The sequence below is a fragment of the Mya arenaria genome, chromosome 2, assembly GCF_026914265.1.
Source record: "Mya arenaria isolate MELC-2E11 chromosome 2, ASM2691426v1".
Taxonomy (NCBI): Eukaryota; Metazoa; Mollusca; class Bivalvia; order Myida; family Myidae; genus Mya; species Mya arenaria.
Genome location: NC_069123.1, coordinates 47863024 through 47887134, shown reverse-complemented (window position 1 = coordinate 47887134; position 24111 = coordinate 47863024). Strand labels below are relative to the sequence as shown.

Here is a 24111-nt window from a genome sequence, read left to right as displayed (position 1 = left end):
TTATCGACTGCATCTGTTTTGTGCTTAGTATCACCTTTGACAGCATCAACAATTTCTCTGCTGTGATCTACTTTCATAAACGACTTTTGTTTGGAGTGATCTGATTATTTTATTGTTCTACATAACTGTGAGGTAAACCCTTTGCAAGAACTCTCCTTGAGTTAATCGATTTTAACATTAGATTCGGGTAAGCGTAGTAATATTAACATGCCTATCGGGGAAGCTAATCTACAACGTGAGTCAATCTTCAGAGATCAGTTAGAACTGCCGCCGAGGCTTTAAATGACCTATAACATACATGTACGAGACAAAGTATAGTACAGCAAAAGTATGCTAAAACATGGTTTAATATCTCATATATATTCAGTAGTAAGAAATATCATATGGTAGATAATTATGTGTTGTTGTAAATCACGACCTATATTCTATGATGATCTTGTGTCCATAAACTATATATTTTGAAAATGATACAGGGACAACATATGTGCGTTGTTAAGACTGAATGAAGACTTTCTACAAGAAAAAGTCTTCTCTCTTCTGCTCATTTCCCATTCCAAAAAGAAAATTCGGTATTGAGTGGATGATGCATAAATAAAAATGTGTCTGATTCTTTATTTAAATCTTTCTTTCAACCGATAATACTAAAGAAGACGTTCACATATTAAGCATACTACCAGAAACATTACAATGAAGTAGACGGTATGAAATATGCTAAAACATTTCAGATTTTGACAGAATCAAGAAGAAAGCTAAAAGTTTATGCTATACATCTTTTGTATCAGTCTTCGGAGCTGCGTATGAATATTGGAAATATGGTGTAATCGAAGGATAGAATATACTATATATAATGTTTTGAGGAATGTGTACAATTCGACAAATAAGTGTAAAAATAACATAAGAAATCGAGAGGTTTTTTTGAAAAAAATGGGTACAAAATATGTCGATTTGCCGAGTGTAATTTAGGACATGTTTAAAGATCGTAGAATGATAAATAAATGAGACTAAAAGGCAGACAACTGATCGAAAAGGCTAAGTCGTATATCGCGGTAGAGCAGACAAGAAACACAAAATGGTATGTATCACACGGAAAATATGATCGGTTAACTTTGAAGTTAGAAAGCAAATGTTGATTAAGACTGCAACAATGCATGCACAATCTTTCATGAATAACTTCGACATCCGATCTACAGTATTACTATTGAACGGTTTCCTAATCTTGTTTAGATTATGATTTAAGACTGGCAGGGATGGAGAAGAAAGAATATCTTCCTCGAAAGCATTCAACAATAGATGAATTGGACAAGAGCTGCTTTTCAAAGATAACTCCAATGCTGGAGGTTGAACAAAGTCGTAACGACTTGAGAAACATTGGAGTAACATTGTAGTTTCATTCAAGAGACTGCTGACGGACACAAGTCCAATTGCATTTACCGCCTCGTGTTCGGTATTCGTCGGCGTGGTAAATATTGTCCAAGGCAATGTCGGCGTATTCCAGAAGGATTCTTATTAAAAAGGTATAAATTGTTTATGCTCAAGTACTCGAAAGGAAAACAACCAATGCATCAATACGCTGCCAGGCCTTTTGTTTAACAGAATTAACGTGATCGTGTCATGAAGATACTCGAAAATGTGACGCCATGCAGGATATGTTTGTGTAATTACTTCGTGTAACTGATCGGTTCAATCGTTCAGCCTAGGCATGAATATGACTTATGTCGGTTTTCCTTTCATCCGATGCAGAAAAGGGGTCGCTATCAATTTCAAATAAAGCCATGTTATCTGCAAAGAAACCAATTGGTTCCAATTTTACGAACACTGGAGTTTATGTAGACTAAGAGGTCAAGAATAGAACCTTGCAATAACCGCACTTACCCGGAAGTTTCTGAAAACGGTGTCATGCTGCTTTCTGTAGCTAAGATGGTCTGTATAGTCAAGTTTCCCCTTTAGGTAGGTAAATATGAACCTGAGATACTAATTGACGTATGTTGATGAGAATTACGTTTTTCGAGTAAGACGCGGTCAAACTAATGATAATTATCACACAGAATTGCTCTCGCGTCTTTATTATTGTCCATAGCTAGACAAAGAGAGAGATAGACAGATATAAATTGGTTTAAGTAGAATACTTTGGAATAAAACCAAATTGCAATGAGGTTAGAAAATCCATCGTGCGTAGGATGTTAAGCATATATTAGTAGGAAATTAAATGTGTTTCTAGAAGTTTGCTTACAACGCTAAGTAGAGATTATTTATGAATTATGTGCTGAAGGTTTCTGATGTACAATAATGTGAATTCTGAATATCTGGAGAGCCATATTATTTTTGTACTATAGACAAACTTGTGTTAAACTCATACCGAAAATATCACATGCAAGATTATTTGGCCTTAAAAGATTGCAAAATTGTTTACGCCCGATTTCAGTTAAAAACCAATAACAACATACAGACTGCAATGACTTTTTCTATAATGCATTTTCAGTCATTACGTCCACGTATGAGTAATCAGCAAGTAATACAATTTGATACCACATCAAGCATCAACGTTTACCATTATCGCCAACTGCACGATTAAAGAACATGTAAAATTGTACATCGGATACATGAAATGCGCATTTGATATTCTTGTCACACGTACTGCATCGACCTCATTATCTTGAAGTATCAGGTTTTTGCCCATCCCAATTCATATTGGCGCCTTGTATTGTCTTCCATTGTTTGATAAACATAGAACAGTATATAATTTATCAATTGTTAATATCCGTATTATGGTGTGTCCGCCTACCATTACAATGACGCAATTCTGTAATTATTCTATAATGACAATGGTTTAAACAAGTATGCACTCAGACGATATGTGACGAGGTGAATGACACATGCACGTTGGAGGATTCAACATTATTAATTAATTTGTTATTCCAACAGGATCATATTTTTTACAATTGTTATCTGTATTTGTTTTGTTAGAAACTACGTATCTTTGAATATGATTTTTTCTTCATTTTAATTTTGATCCCAGGAAGATGACACATTTTCTTGTTTGTATTGAAGGCTGCACATGAACCCGAAAACCGGGTTTTCCCTCTGTTAATGATATGTTTCCATAGAGTGTTTTATGTCGCCTTCTGTATGTTTCGATGAGGTTGCTAGACTATGCTTGTCATATGCTATGCTTATTTCCGGTATATATTTTGCAATACACGTTCCTTGTGGTGGTTCCCGTTTGGTTCCATGAAAAAACCTAATAATAATAATGCTATTTTGATAGAATAGTAAAACCCTTGTTAAACCAAATGATAAGCTCATATGTGCGGCTGTGCTTGAGAAGGTCTTTGGTAATGTGCCATAAAGTATCAGACAGTAGTCGTCGTATGGTACAACATTTATTTCAAGGTATCAAGGAAACGTATTTTTTTGCCAAAAGCTAGCTGATCCCGTTTATTAATGTGTTGTTTTAATTCCTTTTCATTGTTTTTATTAGCTCCCCTGTCACATAGTGACAAGGTGAGCTTTTGTGATCACAATTTGTCCGGCGTCCGTCCGTCGTCCGTCCGTCCGTCCGTCCGTAAACTTTTACTTTAAACGACATCTCCTCATAAACCGCTTAGCCAATTTCATCCAAACTTCACAGGAATGTTCCTTGGGTGGTCCCCTTTTAAAATTGTTCAAAGAATTGAAATCCATGCAGAACTCTGGTAGCCATGGCAATGGAAAGGAAAAACTTTAAAAATCTTCTTCTCCCAAACCACAAGGCTTAAGCCGTTGATATATGGTAGGTAGGATCACCAAATGGTCCTCTACCAAGATTGTTCAAATTATGGCCCTTGGGTCAAAATTGGCCCCGCCCCGGGGGGTCATGGGTTTTCTCTATATGTTTATAGTGAAAATTAAAAAAATCTTCTCCTCTGAACTTACTTGGCCTAGAGCTTAGATATTTGTCATGATTCATCGTCTAGTGGACCTCTACAAAGTTTGTTCAAATAATGGCCCTGGGGTCAAAATTGGCCCCGCCCCGGGGGGTCATGGGTATGCTCTATATGTTTATAGTTAAAACTTCAAAAATCTTCTCCTCTGAACTTACTTGGACTAGAGCTTAGATATTTGGCATGATTCATCGTCTAGTGGACCTTTACAAAGATTGTTCAAATTATGGCCTTAGGGTCAAAATTGGCCCCGCCCCGGGGGGTCATGGGTTTTCTCTATATGTTTGTAGTGAAAACTTCAAAAATCTTCTCCTTTGAACTTACTTGGAATAGAGCTTAGATATTTGGCATGATTCATCGTCTAGTGGACCTCTACAAAGTTTGTTCAAATTATGGCACTGGGGTCAAAATTGGCCCCGCCCTGGGGGTCATGGGTATACTTGATATGTTTATAGTTAAAACTTCAAAAACCTTCTCCTCTTAACTTACTTGGATTAGAGCTTAGATATTTGGCATGATTCATCGTCTAGTGGACCTCTACAAAGATTGTTCAAATTATGGCCTTGGGGTCAAAATTGGCCCCGCCCCGTGGGGTTAGGGTATTCTCTATATGTTTATAGTGAAAACTTCAAAAATCTTCTTCTTTGAACTTACTTGGACTAGAGCTTAGATATTTGGCATGATTCATCGTCAAGTGGACCTCTACAAAGATTGTTCAAATTATGGCCTTGGGGTCAAAATTTGCCCCGCCCCCTGGGGGGTCATGGGTATACTTGATATGTTTATAGTTAAAACTTCAGAAATCTTCTCCTCTTAACTTACTTGGACTAGAGCTTAGATATTTGGCATGATTCATCGTCTAGTGGACCTCTACAAAGATTGTTCAAATTATGGCACTGGGGTCAAAATTGGCCCCGCCCCTGGGTGGTCATGGGTTTTCTCTATATGTTTATATTAAAAAAAAATCAAAAATCTCATCTGAACTTACGTTGCTTAGAGCTTAGATATTTGGCTTGATTCATCGTCTAGTGGACCTCTACAAAGTTTGTTCAAATTATGGCCTTGGGGTCAAAATTGGCCCCGCCCCGGGGGGTTAGGGTATTCTCTATATGTTTATAGTTAAAACTTCAAAAATATTCTCCTCTGAACTTACTTGGACTAGAGCTTAGATATTTGGCATGATTCATCGTCTAGTGGACCTCTACAAAGATTGTTCAAATTATGGCCTTGGGGTCAAAATTGGCCCCGCCCCGGGGGGTTAGGGTATTCTCTATATGTTTATAGTTAAAACTTCAAAAATATTCTCCTCTGAACTTACTTGGACTAGAGCTTAGATATTTGGCATGATTCATCGTCTAGTGGACCTCTACAAAGATTGTTCAAATTATGGCCTTGGGGTCAAAATTGGCCCCGCCCCCTGGGGGGTCATGGGTTTTCTCTATATGTTTATAGTGAAAACTTCAAAAATCATCTCCTCTGAACTTACGTGGCTTAGAGCTTAGATATTTGGCATGATTCATCGTCTAGTGGACCTCTACAAAGATTGTTCAAATTATGGCCTTGGGGTCAAAATTGGCCACACCCCGGGGCCTTAGATATTTGGCATGATTCATTGTCTAGTGGACCTCTACAAAGTTTGTTCAAATTATGGCACTGGGGTCAAAATTGGCCACACCCCGGGGCTGATGGGTTTTCTCTTATAGTGAAAACTTAAAAAATCTTCGCCGAACTCACAAAGACAAGTAACATCTTAATTTAAACTGGATAACATATTTAGTTCACATACCAATTTTCAATATGGGCCACATACAACAATTAATAACAAATATACATATATAGATACACACGTAAAATCAAGTAGTGACAAAAGCTTAGATATTTGGCATGATATATCATCTAGTTGACTTGTACCAATATTGTTCAATCTTTGGCCCTGGGGTCAAAAAAATGGCCCCACCCGGGCGGTCATGGGTTTCCTTATATATGTATATGATGAAAACTTATAAAATCTTCTTCTCCGAAACCAAAAGGCGAAGGCCTTAGTTATTTGGTATGAAGCATTGTTTATCGGACCGCTATTAAGATTGTTCAAACTTTAGCCCTGGGGTCAAAATTGGCCACGCCTCGTGTTCATAGGCTTAGGTTTTCAATATTTTTATATAGTCTTATATAATAAAACTTTAAAAATCCTCTTCTCCAAAATATAAGACCTAAAGCTTTCATATTTGGTATATAGTGTTACCTAGTGGACCTACACCAAAGGTATTCAAATTATTGTCCTGGGGTCAAATTGGCCTTGCTCAGGGGTCATTTGTTTTTACATTGTCTTGTCACTTAAACATCTTTTCCTCTGAAAGTAAAGGTCAGAATGACTCCATACTTGATATGTAGCATCCTTACATGGTCCTCTCTCAACTTTGTTCAGATGGTTTTGTTTGGCCCCTTTTAGGGGTCACCAGAGCAAAAAAATAGAAAAACCTTTAAACAACTTGATCTTATTAACTGCTTGATGGATCTTCAAGTCTGAAGCATCCTAGCATGGGCCTCTGTCAGGTCTTTTCAAATAATTTTGTTTGGCCCCTTTTAAGGGCCACCAGAGCTAAAATTAGTAAAAAAAACTTAACATTTTCTTCGCATGAACCCCTTGATAGATCTTCAGCAAATTTGGTTTGAAATGTCCTTGCATGGACCTCTCTTAAATTTGTTCACATAATTTTGTTTGGCCCGGTTGCCATGGCAACCTAAAGGAAAATGTCAACAATTGGTTATAATCATCTTCTTCTCCTAAACCGCTTTTGAATGATCCTTGGTTGGTGCTTTTTCAAAATTGTTCAAAGAAATTAATTCCATGTAGAACTCTGGTTGACATGGCAACCTAAAGGAAAAGTGTCAACAATTGGTTACAATCATCTTCTCCTAAACCGCTTGGACAATTTTGATGAAACTTCATAGGAATGATCCTTGGTTGGTGCTTTTTCAAAATTGTTCAAAAAATTTAATTCCATGCAGAACTCTGGTTGCCATGGCAACCTGAAGGAAAATATAGGCTGTCGTGTCCGCGCTGTGACTTTCTCTCATATGGACAGATTTTAAAATGACTTGCCATATGTTTTCGACATACCAAGACAACGTGTCGTGTGCAAGACCCATGTCCCTACCTTTAAGGTGAAAGATACACTAAGTGTTTATTCACAATGGAATGCTGAATATGAGGACATAAAGAGTGTTGGCTGTCATTTAGTATGATTGTTTTTTTTCTATGCTCAGAAGCAATTTAATATAACTTGCAATATGTATTTGACACATAAAGGCAAGATCAACTTTTTATGTACTTGTTCATAGATCAATGTCACATTGGGGGCATTTGTCACATACTTTGACAGCTCTTGTTCAATATTCTTTGAGAAACAAGCTATATTAATAACAAAGGTTAAACTCTTTTACTCAGGTGAGCGATTTAGGGCCATCATGCCCTCTTGTTTCAATTCCTTTCATAGATTTTTATAGTTCTATAAAATCTTAATGTATGTATATATTTAATGGACAAATGAGAGGTGAGTGATATTCATGCCTTGGACGCTTGTATGAAGACATGAAATAAGACGACACATGTTTTTAAGTATTTTAAACTACAAAAAAATGACAACAAGCATATTTTCGCAAGCGTTCAGTGCTTTCTTTATTTGCACTTAGTCTTTTAGGCATTTGATTTTATACTTTTTAGTGTAAAGATATTAGTTGTACATTAGTTGGCATAGGCGTAATTGAATTCATCTTCCATTGTAGTATAAAACTCCTTCCTTCTTCTGTAACCACAAAAATGTTCTGTCGCGTATGATCAGAGCTTTTTTTATTTGCACGAAGTCTTTCAAGCATTTAATTGGATATTTTTTTCTTATTAAATATAGTTAAGGGCTAATATCTTTACAATGGAAGACCATATTGATTACAAGCACAGTGAATCATTCTTTCACAAATCTACAAGGAAGTTAAAACTATATTTCAATGCAGTGCGTACATCCTTCCGTCTTCTGTAACATGAATAGGTATTGGTTTGTTTCCACTTCCTGTCTCAAATCACAGTTAAAGCCCTTCCCGAGTCGAGGAATCCGAAATTGCGTTAACTTGGATTAAATCAAATCAAATTTATTTCAGCAAATTTTATTTATTATACATATACGAAATTAATTTTTTGTATATAGATTTTTTTGAAATATTTAGTTGTATTTTTTCATTTATTTAAGCTAAAAAATATCCCCTTAGTCCAAAAAATTGCAATTGTTCTGACAGGGTTAAAATAAAAAGAAAAAGAAATGTAATTGTGTACATTGTGTTGAGCGTCAAATGCAAGGTACGGTTGTTCAGTTACCAATGAGCTGTATCACTTTGTTGATACACTGCATAGATCAATTGTCTAAAACATCAACTCTTATAATGTATTTCTTCTTTCTTTCTATATCATTGATCAATGAAGAAATAATACATTGTTAAAAAAATGCACTCTGGATTTCCAAAGAAAGTTATGACTTTATTACGAATATTCTTTGAAAATTTTCATCAGATATAACTGTCCTTTTTTTCCATTTACTGGTTTATCACTAACGTATTAGGGACAAGATATGGAAGTAAAATAATCATCCAAGCGTAACACTGCTTGATCTATTATCTATCTTACAACATGTCAGTGCAACAAACTAAAAATTAAACACATTCTAGTTGATAAAGAATATGTGGGTGTTTTTAGTGTATAAATGTTATACAAATACGTCACAAAAATTTAAACAAGTCTATCAACTTCAACAACCTTCGTATTTCCATTTTTAATATACTTATAAAAAAACGACGTAGAACACCGGTTGCAAGCGATTATAAGGATTACGCTAATGTTGTCTGAATTGTCCTTTCCGATAACTCGATTATCTTTCCCTGAATACTCTTCAAGTGGGCATGCGCAAAAAGCGGAAATTTACTTCCGGGGACTACACAAACCAGGAAGTAAACAGCAACAAGTGAAAATGGAAAGTAAAGATTCAAAACTAATAAAGAAAACGGGCAGGAAAACCCCTAAGTACTGTTGTATTTGTAAAGGAATTTACAGAGGAAAGGTTATTGATGGGAGAAAAGTGTCATTGCACCGTTTTCCTCAGAACAAACGTTTAAAACGTGTGTGGGTGCAGCGATGTAAAACGGTCATGAGATCGTTCCAGTGGAATGAACACAGACGATTGTGTAGTGAGCATTTTGTTGGCTTCAGAGGACCTTCATTCCAGCATACACTTCCATCTATGTTTCCAACTGAGACTGGTGCTACCAAAACCTTCCAGCCAACGGTATTTTTTATTTCTTATATTAGTTTAAGTTCTTCCTTACATGCACCTCAAAATGAATTATGTTATATCAACGGTGCTTAAAAACAATGTCACAGCACTTATTTGTAAATTTTGTAATTTAAGAAATGATTAAAGAATTGTTTTCAAATACAGCCTGGAAAAATGTGTACCATATAGCCTGGCAGATTTTGTACTAAAACATTTATCTTATACAGTTTCATTTGCAATTTCAGCTCCTTGATGAAGACGTAGGTGATGATGATGATGGTGATACGGTCAATGACGATTTAGACCTAGAACTGTCAAATGATGATAGTATACAGCCACAACTGTCATTTGTATCCCCTTCCGGGCATGCCATTGATACCTCTGTCCACCTGCATGATTACTGCATGGGACCAGTACTACAGCCACAGAATCAGTCCTTTAGGTATTGTTCAATATATATATATATTGCTTCTTGTGCTATGAAATCGATCTGATAAGTTAATTACTTCTGATCATTTTTCTTCATTCTTTAACAAAAATAGGAAAATTTAAGTGTTTGTAAATGTTTAAGGCCAAAAAAACAAACATTTGGTTAGGGTTACCAGACTGTACATGTAAGATGTGGTAAATGGGTACATGATCAATTTGTATATGTTTCAGATGTTGTGACACACAGACTGAGAACAACTGTGCAGTGATGGAAGTACAAACTGAAGAAAGTTTCCTGGGAAAAACAGCAGACTTCAGTTCACAAACAGAACATTCTACTAGAGACTTTGGTGTACAATGTCAGCTACCTATGCTCACATATGATGACGTAAAATACAATGACGATTTGGTCAGTTTTTACACCGGAATCCCTAATCGAGTTGTGTTTGAAGCTTTGTTTGATGAAATCAAGGATGAAGCTGAAGTGCGGACATCAAGGCGGAAACTTAACTATAAAGATTCAGATGGAGGACGGCCAAGAACTCTAAGTGTTCTGGATGAATTTTTCATGGTGCTGATGCGCCTACGTCTAGGTCTGTTATTTGAAGATCTAGGTACTAGGTTTTGCATATCCACTTCACAATGTAGTGACATTGTTGAAAGATGGATCAACTATTTACATGTACAATTATCCTTTCTTGTTCAATGGCCATCTCGTGAGGTAGTGAAAAATAACATGCCTGAACAATTTAAAGAGAAATATTCTAACACTAGAATTATTATCGACTGCACTGAAATTTACAGTGAAACATCCAGTTCTCTTTCTTTGAAAAGTTTAATGTACAGTGATTACAAGTCTCACATGACTCATAAGATTTTGGTGGGTATAAGCCCAAATGGTGTTGTAACTTTTGTTTCTGACTGTTGGGTGGGCTGTACCAGTGACAAGAAACTCACAGAAAAATGTGGACTCTTGGACTTGCTTGAAGAAGGAGACGCCATAATGGTTGATAAGGGTTTCACTATTACAGACCTTACTACTCCAAGAGGCATTCATCTCATTATTCCACCATTTAAACAGAAAGGAAAACAATTCTCTAAACGTGAGGTTCTCCTTACAAAAGATATTGCAAGTTTACGAATACATGTTGAAAGGCAAATGGAGAGAATCAAGAACTTTCGAATATTGCATGGCAATATTCCTATAACACAGTCAAGGAGAATTTCTAAAGTGTTCAAAATATGCACATATTTGACAAATCTATGGCCACCACTTGTTCAATAATAACTCATGTGTCAATGAAAGCGTTTGTATATATCAAGCATTAGATTTAGGGATAAAAACTTGTATACTTCTAACTAGAACAATGAAATTACAATTTTGTTTTAAAATCATTTTTTCGAGCAAGTTATATGATAACATATGAGATTACACATTTGATTCAGGTTTGACAAAAATGGATAAGGAAATATGCTCATGTGAATGGATTTCAAGATTTGATTTGAAACATGTATGCATTAACTGATCAATTTATTGATATAATTTTTTGTTTGTGAAACATCTGCTTTGTATTTTGTGGTTTTATTATTTGTAACATTTCTAAGAATAAAAGTCAAAGATCACTTATTAAGTTTGGCTCTGAAATGAGTTTTTTTTTATTTGCCATGTGTAATTGATCTACCACGTACTTCAAATCATTAGTATTGAATTGCTTAAAGGATTTTTCAGTATGAACCATTTTCATATCAGTTTCATAATTGAACTAAGTGGAAATAAGAATAGGCAAGAGTGCCATAGATCAAACTGAAATGCCCGACAAATGTTAACTTTAAGATACATTAGATTAAAAAAACTAGCCCCATGCTAAATATGTCCCAATGTTTAAAGGGACTGTACACCAGATTGGCACCAATAAAGTTTTTTTCTGTAACAAATCTCAGGACAAATTATTTAATAAAATGTTTTACTCTTCTGATATGATAATGGTAAAGAAATACCAAAATGTAAAAGAAAATTGAGCTATGGATTGAACTAGTGTCACCAAAATAGCTGTCCAGTGTTGTATCCACTTTGCTACGAAGGCTTATCCGAAACCATATGAATGCTTAAGCTAATATACCTTACTTGGTTATATCCCATGATATCATCAACTAGCAAATCACGCATAAGAATGAATTCTACTAGGTATACATACCCAGTAAAAAAAAATTAATGGAGAAATATGGAAAAAATAATGCGAAAATAAATTAATTGTATACTACGGTATGTGGTACTTCAGTTAGTTAGTTTCAATGCATTGTACACATTGATACCAAGTTTATGTCAGTTTTTGACAAGTTTCTTTTTTTTTTCGATATTTCATCACACGGTGTATAGCCCCTTTAAGTTTTGCACCCTGCAAACATAAGAAAGTAACACTCATTTGTTGTTTTTAATTAGCAAGTCAGAAAAGGAGAACAACTCGACAGTCTTGAGTTATGGGCCGTGCAGTAGCTACATGCAAACCAATATTCAATTGAACATCTTCAATTGTTTTAGAGTAAAACTCAGCTACTTCTTTAAACAATGGCAATATAAACGCTATCACTATCCTGCACACAAAATGCAATAATAACACACTTGAAAGGTTAAACATATGTCCATTTATTAAGCTCAGAAATACATCCCTGAAAACTAGATAAATGGAAAGGAAAAGTAGAAAAGGTCAAACATAAAACAAGGAAATAATTAAAGTAGATTTACAGCATCGCATAATCACAATATGTTGACAAAAGTACACATACTTTCAAAATACTGCCCAAAATTTAGATTTACAACTTTTTTATTCATGGTTTCAAATTATAGTAACAATACAGTCATTTTGGAGTTTCATTTTGAATATAGTTATGAAAATAACTGAAAGCAAACAAGATATTCACATAAATTGCCATTATTGATCATTCAAATGTACATGTATAAACAACACATAACTAGACGATGTACAAATCAATTGAACAGACTCATTCCCCTTTTAACACGTTGTGCGTACAGTTCAGGAATGTATGATTCAAGGCAAAATCTGTCAAGTTGACACAACATTTTCAGCCAAAATGATTCACAAAATGCAATTCTCTGTATAGAAAGACCTACACATGTCCAAACTACAAAATCACACCATTTCCTCCCGGTGATTCCCATCTGCCCTTGGACCTGGTAGTAATATTTGTGTGTTTCCTTGAGTAACACCTTGCCATTCTCTAACTGACAAAAAAAATCATTGTCTTCACAGCATTCCTCAGGCGTTTGCATCCTCCATTTCTTAGAGGCAGGACACTTAATCTCAACCAGACCAACACTTTCTGTACAATGTGAACAGAACACAAGCCCATCTGGACTGGCACCAAGGTAGGGTCTGTCGGCACATACAACTAGACCACTGTCTTTAACTGCTAGTCCTTTGTGGTCAGTTTGCATTGCTTTCGCATACATTCTCTTTGCAGCCTTCTCATGTTTAATTCCATATTCTGTGTACTTGCTTGTGAAATTGGAATACAACATCTGCCGCAGGAGTCCGTCAGGTTCAGTTGATTCTTTCCTACGACAGATGCTGCCAAAGTTTGAAGCTGTTAGGCGTTCTTTTCTGGCCTCTTGCCATTTCCCACTTTTTTGGCCCCTTGTTAAGATTTCAGTTAATTGAATTTCTTCAGCGCTTTGCTTCAAAGAGTCAAAATGATCCAAAAACACTGTCTTACTAGAACTGTCCCTCAAGTTTACACTATCATGGTAGTTGAATGGCACAGAATGTAACACAGGGAGATCTGGTTCATTTTCAGTTGTTTCAATTTCAAAGTTTTTTAACCAGCCTACATTCAACTTCGAACCAACCAGTTTCTGCCTAAATCTGTCAATGTTAACAGTGCATCCATTGATAGAGTTCAGTTCATGGTTTTTGTTTACAGAAACTTTACGTACTGACACGTTGTACAGTTTCTTCTTTGAGAACATAAGATCTTCAGATTTCCTAGGCGACAGCTTACGTTTCCGTGGTGCAGACAGCATGCTGAAGTTGTTCCAGGCACAGGGTTTGGATGTTGGAGCAAGGGTTTTTTTACGCGTCAGGTCTTCAAGTCCATACAGCAGGGCACCAATATGGTTGCAGCATTCACCTTCACTAGATGAAAATAAAAAAATTCATTTACATGTGTGCCTTTTTACTTGTTATACTTACATGTATATTCCAAAACATTAAAGTTTGAAAATGGAGGTGAATACACAGTATTTTACACTTAGTATTTCCTGGTAGGCCATGAACATACAAAACACAAACAGTGCCATAAGTAAACACCAACACGGTGAAGGGAGTTCATTGAATCAATACATAAGCTCGCCTGTTCTTTCATTCAGAAAAAAATAGCAAAACTCAGCTAACCATGAAAGCCAAAATTATGACAGTTATAACATGTGCTTTTTTGTCTCTTGTAACAAGTGTACCAAGTTTGATAAGAAGATATGAAATAGTTTGAAGAATGCCCCAAGTTTAAGTATTTGATAATACTGACAAAATAGCCTAGCGTGTGTGGGTTTGACACCTTTCATCAATGCAGATCAGAGACTTTGATTTATCACAAATTAATTCAACTTACCCAGCTGGACAGTTGCAGAACGCGGAGTGTATGCAGCCAGTCACTTTCGACAGAAGGATCCAGGGTTGGTACTCTGGTGACTTTCTTTTGTCTGCAGTTGGAAATGATGGCAGCACGGAAGCTTGAACATAACAGTGGCTGCACTCTTCGCTTATGAGATGGACCTGAAGAATAAATTATAAATAATATTTTAATTTAAATGACAATAAATAAACAACATACATCATAGAACATATGAAAATTGTACAAAATACATTATTTTTTTTAAAATTAAGATAAGTATATAGTCAGTGTGGTTCGACACATACATGTGCTTGCATCCACCACACCCCCCTTAATTGTGGCTAGCCCCGCCTACATAAAAATGTTGAGTACATTTTTCACACCAAATTATTTTTATGTCCAAGTCAAAATAGTCCCCTTGAGCTAATTATATAACTAGATGAAGTAAACATGGCAGAAAAAACAGCCTCAGACTTATTATAAACTCACTATTTGACATACCTCAACTTTCTGTACATGTCCGTCCACATAATAAGTCCTCGCCTTCAATTGACGTTTCGAGTCTCTTTTCAGTACAATGTAGTTGTATATATCCTTTTCCTCTACAGCAGGAAACAGATCAATAGTGGACTTCCATGCCTTCAGTGTTGATGGCGGTGGAAGACCCTCGCCACATGGGAGGATAAAGCGTTCGGTTGCTCTTCTCTCTCTTTCTTCCCGATCTCTCTCCTCCAGCACGCGTTTGTCAGTTATAGAAAGTCTATATGCGCCTTTTATCCTCTCAATCAATTCGCATTTAAGACCTGATACATTCAATTTCCGGTTCGCAAGGTATCTTTTCAAATCGACGACCTTAAATGGTGTCAACTCATTGTTATTCATACACGCCCCAGTGATCTCATTGTCTACGTCGGCCATCTTGCAAAATGTATTCCCCGGAAGTAGGAAATGGAGTAGCCTCCCTTAGAAATCAGGGGAAGTAACCAAGTTATCGGAAAGGACAATTGTCCTTTCCGATAACTCGATTATCTTTCCCTGAATACTCTTCAAGTGGGCATGCGCAAAAAGCGGAAATTTACTTCCGGGGACTACACAAACCAGGAAGTAAACAGCAACAAGTGAAAATGGAAAGTAAAGATTCAAAACTAATAAAGAAAACGGGCAGGAAAACCCCTAAGTACTGTTGTATTTGTAAAGGAATTTACAGAGGAAAGGTTATTGATGGGAGAAAAGTGTCATTGCACCGTTTTCCTCAGAACAAACGTTTAAAACGTGTGTGGGTGCAGCGATGTAAAACGGTCATGAGATCGTTCCAGTGGAATGAACACAGACGATTGTGTAGTGAGCATTTTGTTGGCTTCAGAGGACCTTCATTCCAGCATACACTTCCATCTATGTTTCCAACTGAGACTGGTGCTACCAAAACCTTCCAGCCAACGGTATTTTTTATTTCTTATATTAGTTTAAGTTCTTCCTTACATGCACCTCAAAATGAATTATGTTATATCAACGGTGCTTAAAAACAATGTCACAGCACTTATTTGTAAATTTTGTAATTTAAGAAATGATTAAAGAATTGTTTTCAAATACAGCCTGGAAAAATGTGTACCATATAGCCTGGCAGATTTTGTACTAAAACATTTATCTTATACAGTTTCATTTGCAATTTCAGCTCCTTGATGAAGACGTAGGTGATGATAATGATGGTGATACGGTCAATGACGATTTAGACCTAGAACTGTCAAATGATGATAGTATACAGCCACAACTGTCATTTGTATCCCCTTCCGGGCATGCCATTGATACCTCTGTCCACCTGCATGATTACTGCATGGGACCAGTACTACAGCCACAGAATCAGTCCTTTAGGTATTGTTCAATATATATATATATTGCTTCTTGTGCTATGAAATCGATCTGATAAGTTAATTACTTCTGATCATTTTTCTTCATTCTTTAACAAAAATAGGAAAATTTAAGTGTTTGTAAATGTTTAAGGCCAAAAAAACAAACATTTGGTTAGGGTTACCAGACTGTACATGTAAGATGTGGTAAATGGGTACATGATCAATTTGTATATGTTTCAGATGTTGTGACACACAGACTGAGAACAACTGTGCAGTGATGGAAGTACAAACTGAAGAAAGTTTCCTGGGAAAAACAGCAGACTTCAGTTCACAAACAGAACATTCTACTAGAGACTTTGGTGTACAATGTCAGCTACCTATGCTCACATATGATGACGTAAAATACAATGACGATTTGGTCAGTTTTTACACCGGAATCCCTAATCGAGTTGTGTTTGAAGCTTTGTTTGATGAAATCAAGGATGAAGCTGAAGTGCGGACATCAAGGCGGAAACTTAACTATAAAGATTCAGATGGAGGACGGCCAAGAACTCTAAGTGTTCTGGATGAATTTTTCATGGTGCTGATGCGCCTACGTCTAGGTCTGTTATTTGAAGATCTAGGTACTAGGTTTTGCATATCCACTTCACAATGTAGTGACATTGTTGAAAGATGGATCAACTATTTACATGTACAATTATCCTTTCTTGTTCAATGGCCATCTCGTGAGGTAGTGAAAAATAACATGCCTGAACAATTTAAAGAGAAATATTCTAACACTAGAATTATTATCGACTGCACTGAAATTTACAGTGAAACATCCAGTTCTCTTTCTTTGAAAAGTTTAATGTACAGTGATTACAAGTCTCACATGACTCATAAGATTTTGGTGGGTATAAGCCCAAATGGTGTTGTAACTTTTGTTTCTGACTGTTGGGTGGGCTGTACCAGTGACAAGAAACTCACAGAAAAATGTGGACTCTTGGACTTGCTTGAAGAAGGAGACGCCATAATGGTTGATAAGGGTTTCACTATTACAGACCTTACTACTCCAAGAGGCATTCATCTCATTATTCCACCATTTAAACAGAAAGGAAAACAATTCTCTAAACGTGAGGTTCTCCTTACAAAAGATATTGCAAGTTTACGAATACATGTTGAAAGGCAAATGGAGAGAATCAAGAACTTTCGAATATTGCATGGCAATATTCCTATAACACAGTCAAGGAGAATTTCTAAAGTGTTCAAAATATGCACATATTTGACAAATCTATGGCCACCACTTGTTCAATAATAACTCATGTGTCAATGAAAGCGTTTGTATATATCAAGCATTAGATTTAGGGATAAAAACTTGTATACTTCTAACTAGAACAATGAAATTACAATTTTGTTTTAAAATCATTTTTTCGAGCAAGTTATATGATAACATATGAGATTACACATTTGATTCAGGTTTGACAAAAATGGATAAGGAAATATGCTCATGTGAATGGATTTCAAGATTTGATTTGAAACATGTATGCATTAACTGATCAATTTATTGATATAATTTTTTGTTTGTGAAACATCTGCTTTGTATTTTGTGGTTTTATTATTTGTAACATTTCTAAGAATAAAAGTCAAAGATCACTTATTAAGTTTGGCTCTGAAATGAGTTTTTTTTTATTTGCCATGTGTAATTGATCTACCACGTACTTCAAATCATTAGTATTGAATTGCTTAAAGGATTTTTCAGTATGAACCATTTTCATATCAGTTTCATAATTGAACTAAGTGGAAATAAGAATAGGCAAGAGTGCCATAGATCAAACTGAAATGCCCGACAAATGTTAACTTTAAGATACATTAGATTAAAAAAACTAGCCCCATGCTAAATATGTCCCAATGTTTAAAGGGACTGTACACCAGATTGGCACCAATAAAGTTTTTTTCTGTAACAAATCTCAGGACAAATTATTTAATAAAATGTTTTACTCTTCTGATATGATAATGGTAAAGAAATACCAAAATGTAAAAGAAAATTGAGCTATGGATTGAACTAGTGTCACCAAAATAGCTGTCCAGTGTTGTATCCACTTTGCTACGAAGGCTTATCCGAAACCATATGAATGCTTAAGCTAATATACCTTACTTGGTTATATCCCATGATATCATCAACTAGCAAATCACGCATAAGAATGAATTCTACTAGGTATACATACCCAGTAAAAAAAAATTAATGGAGAAATATGGAAAAAATAATGCGAAAATAAATTAATTGTATACTACGGTATGTGGTACTTCAGTTAGTTAGTTTCAATGCATTGTACACATTGATACCAAGTTTATGTCAGTTTTTGACAAGTTTCTTTTTTTTTTCGATATTTCATCACACGGTGTATAGCCCCTTTAAGTTTTGCACCCTGCAAACATAAGAAAGTAACACTCATTTGTTGTTTTTAATTAGCAAGTCAGAAAAGGAGAACAACTCGACAGTCTTGAGTTATGGGCCGTGCAGTAGCTACATGCAAACCAATATTCAATTGAACATCTTCAATTGTTTTAGAGTAAAACTCAGCTACTTCTTTAAACAATGGCAATATAAACGCTATCACTATCCTGCACACAAAATGCAATAATAACACACTTGAAAGGTTAAACATATGTCCATTTATTAAGCTCAGAAATACATCCCTGAAAACTAGATAAATGGAAAGGAAAAGTAGAAAAGGTCAAACATAAAACAAGGAAATAATTAAAGTAGATTTACAGCATCGCATAATCACAATATGTTGACAAAAGTACACATACTTTCAAAATACTGCCCAAAATTTAGATTTACAACTTTTTTATTCATGGTTTCAAATTATAGTAACAATACAGTCATTTTGGAGTTTCATTTTGAATATAGTTATGAAAATAACTGAAAGCAAACAAGATATTCACATAAATTGCCATTATTGATCATTCAAATGTACATGTATAAACAACACATAACTAGACGATGTACAAATCAATTGAACAGACTCATTCCCCTTTTAACACGTTGTGCGTACAGTTCAGGAATGTATGATTCAAGGCAAAATCTGTCAAGTTGACACAACATTTTCAGCCAAAATGATTCACAAAATGCAATTCTCTGTATAGAAAGACCTACACATGTCCAAACTACAAAATCACACCATTTCCTCCCGGTGATTCCCATCTGCCCTTGGACCTGGTAGTAATATTTGTGTGTTTCCTTGAGTAACACCTTGCCATTCTCTAACTGACAAAAAAAATCATTGTCTTCACAGCATTCCTCAGGCGTTTGCATCCTCCATTTCTTAGAGGCAGGACACTTAATCTCAACCAGACCAACACTTTCTGTACAATGTGAACAGAACACAAGCCCATCTGGACTGGCACCAAGGTAGGGTCTGTCGGCACATACAACTAGACCACTGTCTTTAACTGCTAGTCCTTTGTGGTCAGTTTGCATTGCTTTCGCATACATTCTCTTTGCAGCCTTCTCATGTTTAATTCCATATTCTGTGTACTTGCTTGTGAAATTGGAATACAACATCTGCCGCAGGAGTCCGTCAGGTTCAGTTGATTCTTTCCTACGACAGATGCTGCCAAAGTTTGAAGCTGTTAGGCGTTCTTTTCTGGCCTCTTGCCATTTCCCACTTTTTTGGCCCCTTGTTAAGATTTCAGTTAATTGAATTTCTTCAGCGCTTTGCTTCAAAGAGTCAAAATGATCCAAAAACACTGTCTTACTAGAACTGTCCCTCAAGTTTACACTATCATGGTAGTTGAATGGCACAGAATGTAACACAGGGAGATCTGGTTCATTTTCAGTTGTTTCAATTTCAAAGTTTTTTAACCAGCCTACATTCAACTTCGAACCAACCAGTTTCTGCCTAAATCTGTCAATGTTAACAGTGCATCCATTGATAGAGTTCAGTTCATGGTTTTTGTTTACAGAAACTTTACGTACTGACACGTTGTACAGTTTCTTCTTTGAGAACATAAGATCTTCAGATTTCCTAGGCGACAGCTTACGTTTCCGTGGTGCAGACAGCATGCTGAAGTTGTTCCAGGCACAGGGTTTGGATGTTGGAGCAAGGGTTTTTTTACGCGTCAGGTCTTCAAGTCCATACAGCAGGGCACCAATATGGTTGCAGCATTCACCTTCACTAGATGAAAATAAAAAAATTCATTTACATGTGTGCCTTTTTACTTGTTATACTTACATGTATATTCCAAAACATTAAAGTTTGAAAATGGAGGTGAATACACAGTATTTTACACTTAGTATTTCCTGGTAGGCCATGAACATACAAAACACAAACAGTGCCATAAGTAAACACCAACACGGTGAAGGGAGTTCATTGAATCAATACATAAGCTCGCCTGTTCTTTCATTCAGAAAAAAAATAGCAAAACTCAGCTAACCATGAAAGCCAAAATTATGACAGTTATAACATGTGCTTTTTTGTCTCTTGTAACAAGTGTACCAAGTTTGATAAGAAGATATGAAATAGTTTGAAGAATGCCCCAAGTTTAAGTATTTGATAATACTGACAAAATAGCCTAGCGTGTGTGGGTTTGACACCTTTCATCAATGCAGATCAGAGACTTTGATTTATCACAAATTAATTCAACTTACCCAGCTGGACAGTTGCAGAACGCGGAGTGTATGCAGCCAGTCACTTTCGACAGAAGGATCCAGGGTTGGTACTCTGGTGACTTTCTTTTGTCTGCAGTTGGAAATGATGGCAGCACGGAAGCTTGAACATAACAGTGGCTGCACTCTTCGCTTATGAGATGGACCTGAAGAATAAATTATAAATAATATTTTAATTTAAATGACAATAAATAAACAACATACATCATAGAACATATGAAAATTGTACAAAATACATTATTTTTTTTAAAATTAAGATAAGTATATAGTCAGTGTGGTTCGACACATACATGTGCTTGCATCCACCACACCCCCCTTAATTGTGGCTAGCCCCGCCTACATAAAAATGTTGAGTACATTTTTCACACCAAATTATTTTTATGTCCAAGTCAAAATAGTCCCCTTGAGCTAATTATATAACTAGATGAAGTAAACATGGCAGAAAAAACAGCCTCAGACTTATTATAAACTCACTATTTGACATACCTCAACTTTCTGTACATGTCCGTCCACATAATAAGTCCTCGCCTTCAATTGACGTTTCGAGTCTCTTTTCAGTACAATGTAGTTGTATATATCCTTTTCCTCTACAGCAGGAAACAGATCAATAGTGGACTTCCATGCCTTCAGTGTTGATGGCGGTGGAAGACCCTCGCCACATGGGAGGATAAAGCGTTCGGTTGCTCTTCTCTCTCTTTCTTCCCGATCTCTCTCCTCCAGCACGCGTTTGTCAGTTATAGAAAGTCTATATGCGCCTTTTATCCTCTCAATCAATTCGCATTTAAGACCTGATACATTCAATTTCCGGTTCGCAAGGTATCTTTTCAAATCGACGACCTTAAATGGTGTCAACTCATTGTTATTCATACACGCCCCAGTGATCTCATTGTCTACGTCGGCCATCTTGCAAAATGTATTCCCCGGAAGTAGGAAATGGAGTAGCCTCCCTTAGAAATCAGGGGAAGTAACCAAGTTATCGGAAAGGACAATTGTCTGAAGTATGACATGTTTTGTAAACCTGAAGATGTGCCCCCTTTGAGTCCTTTAGACGTTTAACGGGGAAACGCATTATCGTATTTGTTCTTTGACGTGTATAACAGGTAAAAAGAAACATATATAAAATATTGATGTTGGATAGGGGACAGTATTATAATATTATATCTGTACGTAAAACAATGAACCGAATGCACAATGGTCAAAAATGAATTAGAATTATGGAATAGAGGCGCGGTAAAACCAGACGTTATTTTGAAACAGTTGTGACTGCCAGATTTCCTCACTTTAATCCATCAGACGATAAATATTAAATGAAGTGGAAGGAAATGGGGTGAACGTTGAGAAATAACTGCTCACTTATACGCTCCGACTTTTCCTGAACAACAACATATCGTTTTCCTCAAATATCGGCGGATAATCACAGTCGTAATCTGCATTGCAAATATGATTCTGTCTGTTAAAAATAGAATGGTTATGTCAGATATCATCTTGATTCTTCTCTTTTTCATGATACAATCGATTAAATAATACGAAGCACCATCTGGAGTTTCATTAACCATACAGTATAGCTCACTGTTCCATAAACAATATTGACAACATTAGTTGTTTATTTTCGTATATTCAATACAACTTTTCCCCCAACAAGTAACTCTAGGCAACGGCTACCATTTAAGATTTTTTCAACTTTGATGTTGTTCTTTATAAAAACAAAGGTTATTTGAATGTGTTTTTATTACACGTATTGAACGTTACGCGACAAACTATCGAAAAATAGCTCATTGAGCTGATGTTAAACACATGTATCTTGTTTCTTGTATCAAGCCATACATATACTGCTCTACTTACTGCCCATGTACCGACTTCCGGTGAAGCATATAGAGGACATGATATCCTTGTCAATAGTTTTCGGGAAAGGGATAAAAAAAAACACCTAGTAAATAAAAGTATTATGAGCATATATTCAATTAGACAGTACTTTTAATAATTTCTCTTTTATAAATTCCCAATATACGCGACTGTTTTTATTATTTGAAAATAAATGACAATATTTAAAACAGCTTCTCAAAACAGCATGAAATGTTTGTTGTGGGCGTCGGTAACCTCCCTGTGGTACTAAATTCCGTTCAGTGCTTCATCATTTTTGATGGAACGTGTACAGGGAGTGCCGGCGAAGACAAAACAAGACTGCAACAATAAAACTTCGTTTAAGGTTGGCAAGTAATGAATTTATTTTTGATGCATTGTTCATCTCCAGAAAATTGAGGAAATAAGGCTATATATTTATATGTAGACGATTTTAAGCACGGTTTCTTTGTATCTGAACTCATTAATACTATCTACAACCGTGCAACATCAATCTGTACTTATCAATTAAGTAATATAATTCAATGTAAATATTTCACGAGATATATATATAGAAAATGGTCTTAAAATAGGTTTCATATCTACGTCTATTATCATGTAGTCAATAAGTTAATGGTTATTTAGCGTTTATTATTTAATAATTTATCTGTAGGAATAGATTCTTTGTATGATAAAGAATGAGCCTTGCAACATCTGTCCACGCATAATGGCAAAAACAGCATATACAAACGTCATCATACTCATGTATTCACGCATTATGTCAACATCATCATCCAAGCGCCGGAATACTCGTGTATTCACGCATTATATCAACAACATTATATTCAAACGTCGGAATACTCGTGTATTCACGCATTATGTCAACAACATTATATTCAAACGTCGGAATACTCGTGTATTCACGCATTATGTCCACAACATTATATTCAAACGTCTGAATACTCGTGTATTCACGCATTATGCCAACAACATTATATTCAAACGTCGGAATACTCGTGTATTCACGCATTATGTCAACAACATTATATTCAAACGTCGGGATACTCATGTATTCACGCATTATGTCAACAACATCATCCAAACGTCGGAATACTCGTGCATTCACGCATTATATCAACAACATTATATTCAAACGTCGGGATACACATATATTCACGCATTATGTCAACAACATCATCCAAACGTCGGAATACTCGTGTATTCACGCATTATGTCAACAAAATCATATCCAAACGTCGAAATACTCATGCATGCAGGCGTTATGTCAACAACATCATCCAAACGTCCGAATACTCATGTACACACGCATTATGTCAACGACAGCATCCAAACGTCGGGATACTCATGTATTCACGCATTATGTCAACGACAGCATCCAAACGTCGGAATACTCATGTATTCACGCATTATGTCAACAACATCATCCAAACGTCGGAATACTCGTGTATTCACGCATTATG

General features: G+C 35.9%; 4 protein-coding genes across 4 annotated transcripts; 2 read left to right on the top strand and 2 right to left on the bottom strand.

The window, feature by feature from the left end:
* Positions 1-8877: 8877 nt before the first annotated feature.
* On the top strand, positions 8878-11134 carry LOC128242223 (uncharacterized). The gene is made up of 3 exons (XM_052959314.1): positions 8878-9250; positions 9484-9680; positions 9899-11134. The coding sequence occupies exons 1-3, from the start codon at positions 8936-8938 to the stop codon at positions 10950-10952; spliced, it is 1566 nt and encodes a 521-aa protein (XP_052815274.1). The 5' UTR covers positions 8878-8935; the 3' UTR covers positions 10953-11134.
* Positions 11135-12636: 1502 nt separating this feature from the next.
* LOC128215295 (uncharacterized) lies at positions 12637-15211 on the bottom strand. The gene is made up of 3 exons (XM_052922000.1): positions 14795-15211; positions 14291-14454; positions 12637-13818 (listed from the first exon to the last, which is right to left on the bottom strand). The coding sequence occupies exons 1-3, from the start codon at positions 15209-15211 to the stop codon at positions 12654-12656; spliced, it is 1746 nt and encodes a 581-aa protein (XP_052777960.1). The 3' UTR covers positions 12637-12653.
* Positions 15212-15411: 200 nt separating this feature from the next.
* On the top strand, positions 15412-17565 carry LOC128242599 (uncharacterized). The gene is made up of 3 exons (XM_052959821.1): positions 15412-15732; positions 15966-16162; positions 16381-17565. Exons 1-3 carry the CDS (start codon positions 15418-15420, stop codon positions 17432-17434), a joined length of 1566 nt encoding a protein of 521 aa, XP_052815781.1. The 5' UTR covers positions 15412-15417; the 3' UTR covers positions 17435-17565.
* Positions 17566-19118: 1553 nt separating this feature from the next.
* Positions 19119-21694, bottom strand: LOC128215284 (uncharacterized). Its single transcript, XM_052921992.1, has 3 exons — positions 21278-21694; positions 20774-20937; positions 19119-20300 (listed from the first exon to the last, which is right to left on the bottom strand). The coding sequence occupies exons 1-3, from the start codon at positions 21692-21694 to the stop codon at positions 19136-19138; spliced, it is 1746 nt and encodes a 581-aa protein (XP_052777952.1). The 3' UTR covers positions 19119-19135.
* Between the last annotated feature and the right edge of the window lie 2417 nt (positions 21695-24111).

Excerpts from the sequence above, each read along its gene's own strand:
- LOC128242599 (XM_052959821.1), top strand. The coding sequence starts at position 15,418 with ATGGAAAGTAAAGATTCAAAACTAATAAAGAAAACGGGCAGGAAAACC. Across the intron at positions 15,733-15,965 it reads CCAAAACCTTCCAGCCAACG|CTCCTTGATGAAGACGTAGG; the intron begins GTATTTTTTATT and ends TTGCAATTTCAG. Across the intron at positions 16,163-16,380 it reads CCACAGAATCAGTCCTTTAG|ATGTTGTGACACACAGACTG; the intron begins GTATTGTTCAAT and ends TATATGTTTCAG.
- LOC128215284 (XM_052921992.1), bottom strand. The coding sequence starts at position 21,694 with ATGGCCGACGTAGACAATGAGATCACTGGGGCGTGTATGAATAACAAT. Across the intron at positions 20,938-21,277 it reads GACATGTACAGAAAGTTGAG|GTCCATCTCATAAGCGAAGA; the intron begins GTATGTCAAATA and ends TTTATTCTTCAG. Across the intron at positions 20,301-20,773 it reads TTCTGCAACTGTCCAGCTGG|TGAAGGTGAATGCTGCAACC; the intron begins GTAAGTTGAATT and ends ATTTTCATCTAG.
- LOC128215295 (XM_052922000.1), bottom strand. The coding sequence starts at position 15,211 with ATGGCCGACGTAGACAATGAGATCACTGGGGCGTGTATGAATAACAAT. Across the intron at positions 14,455-14,794 it reads GACATGTACAGAAAGTTGAG|GTCCATCTCATAAGCGAAGA; the intron begins GTATGTCAAATA and ends TTTATTCTTCAG. Across the intron at positions 13,819-14,290 it reads TTCTGCAACTGTCCAGCTGG|TGAAGGTGAATGCTGCAACC; the intron begins GTAAGTTGAATT and ends ATTTTCATCTAG.
- LOC128242223 (XM_052959314.1), top strand. The coding sequence starts at position 8,936 with ATGGAAAGTAAAGATTCAAAACTAATAAAGAAAACGGGCAGGAAAACC. Across the intron at positions 9,251-9,483 it reads CCAAAACCTTCCAGCCAACG|CTCCTTGATGAAGACGTAGG; the intron begins GTATTTTTTATT and ends TTGCAATTTCAG. Across the intron at positions 9,681-9,898 it reads CCACAGAATCAGTCCTTTAG|ATGTTGTGACACACAGACTG; the intron begins GTATTGTTCAAT and ends TATATGTTTCAG.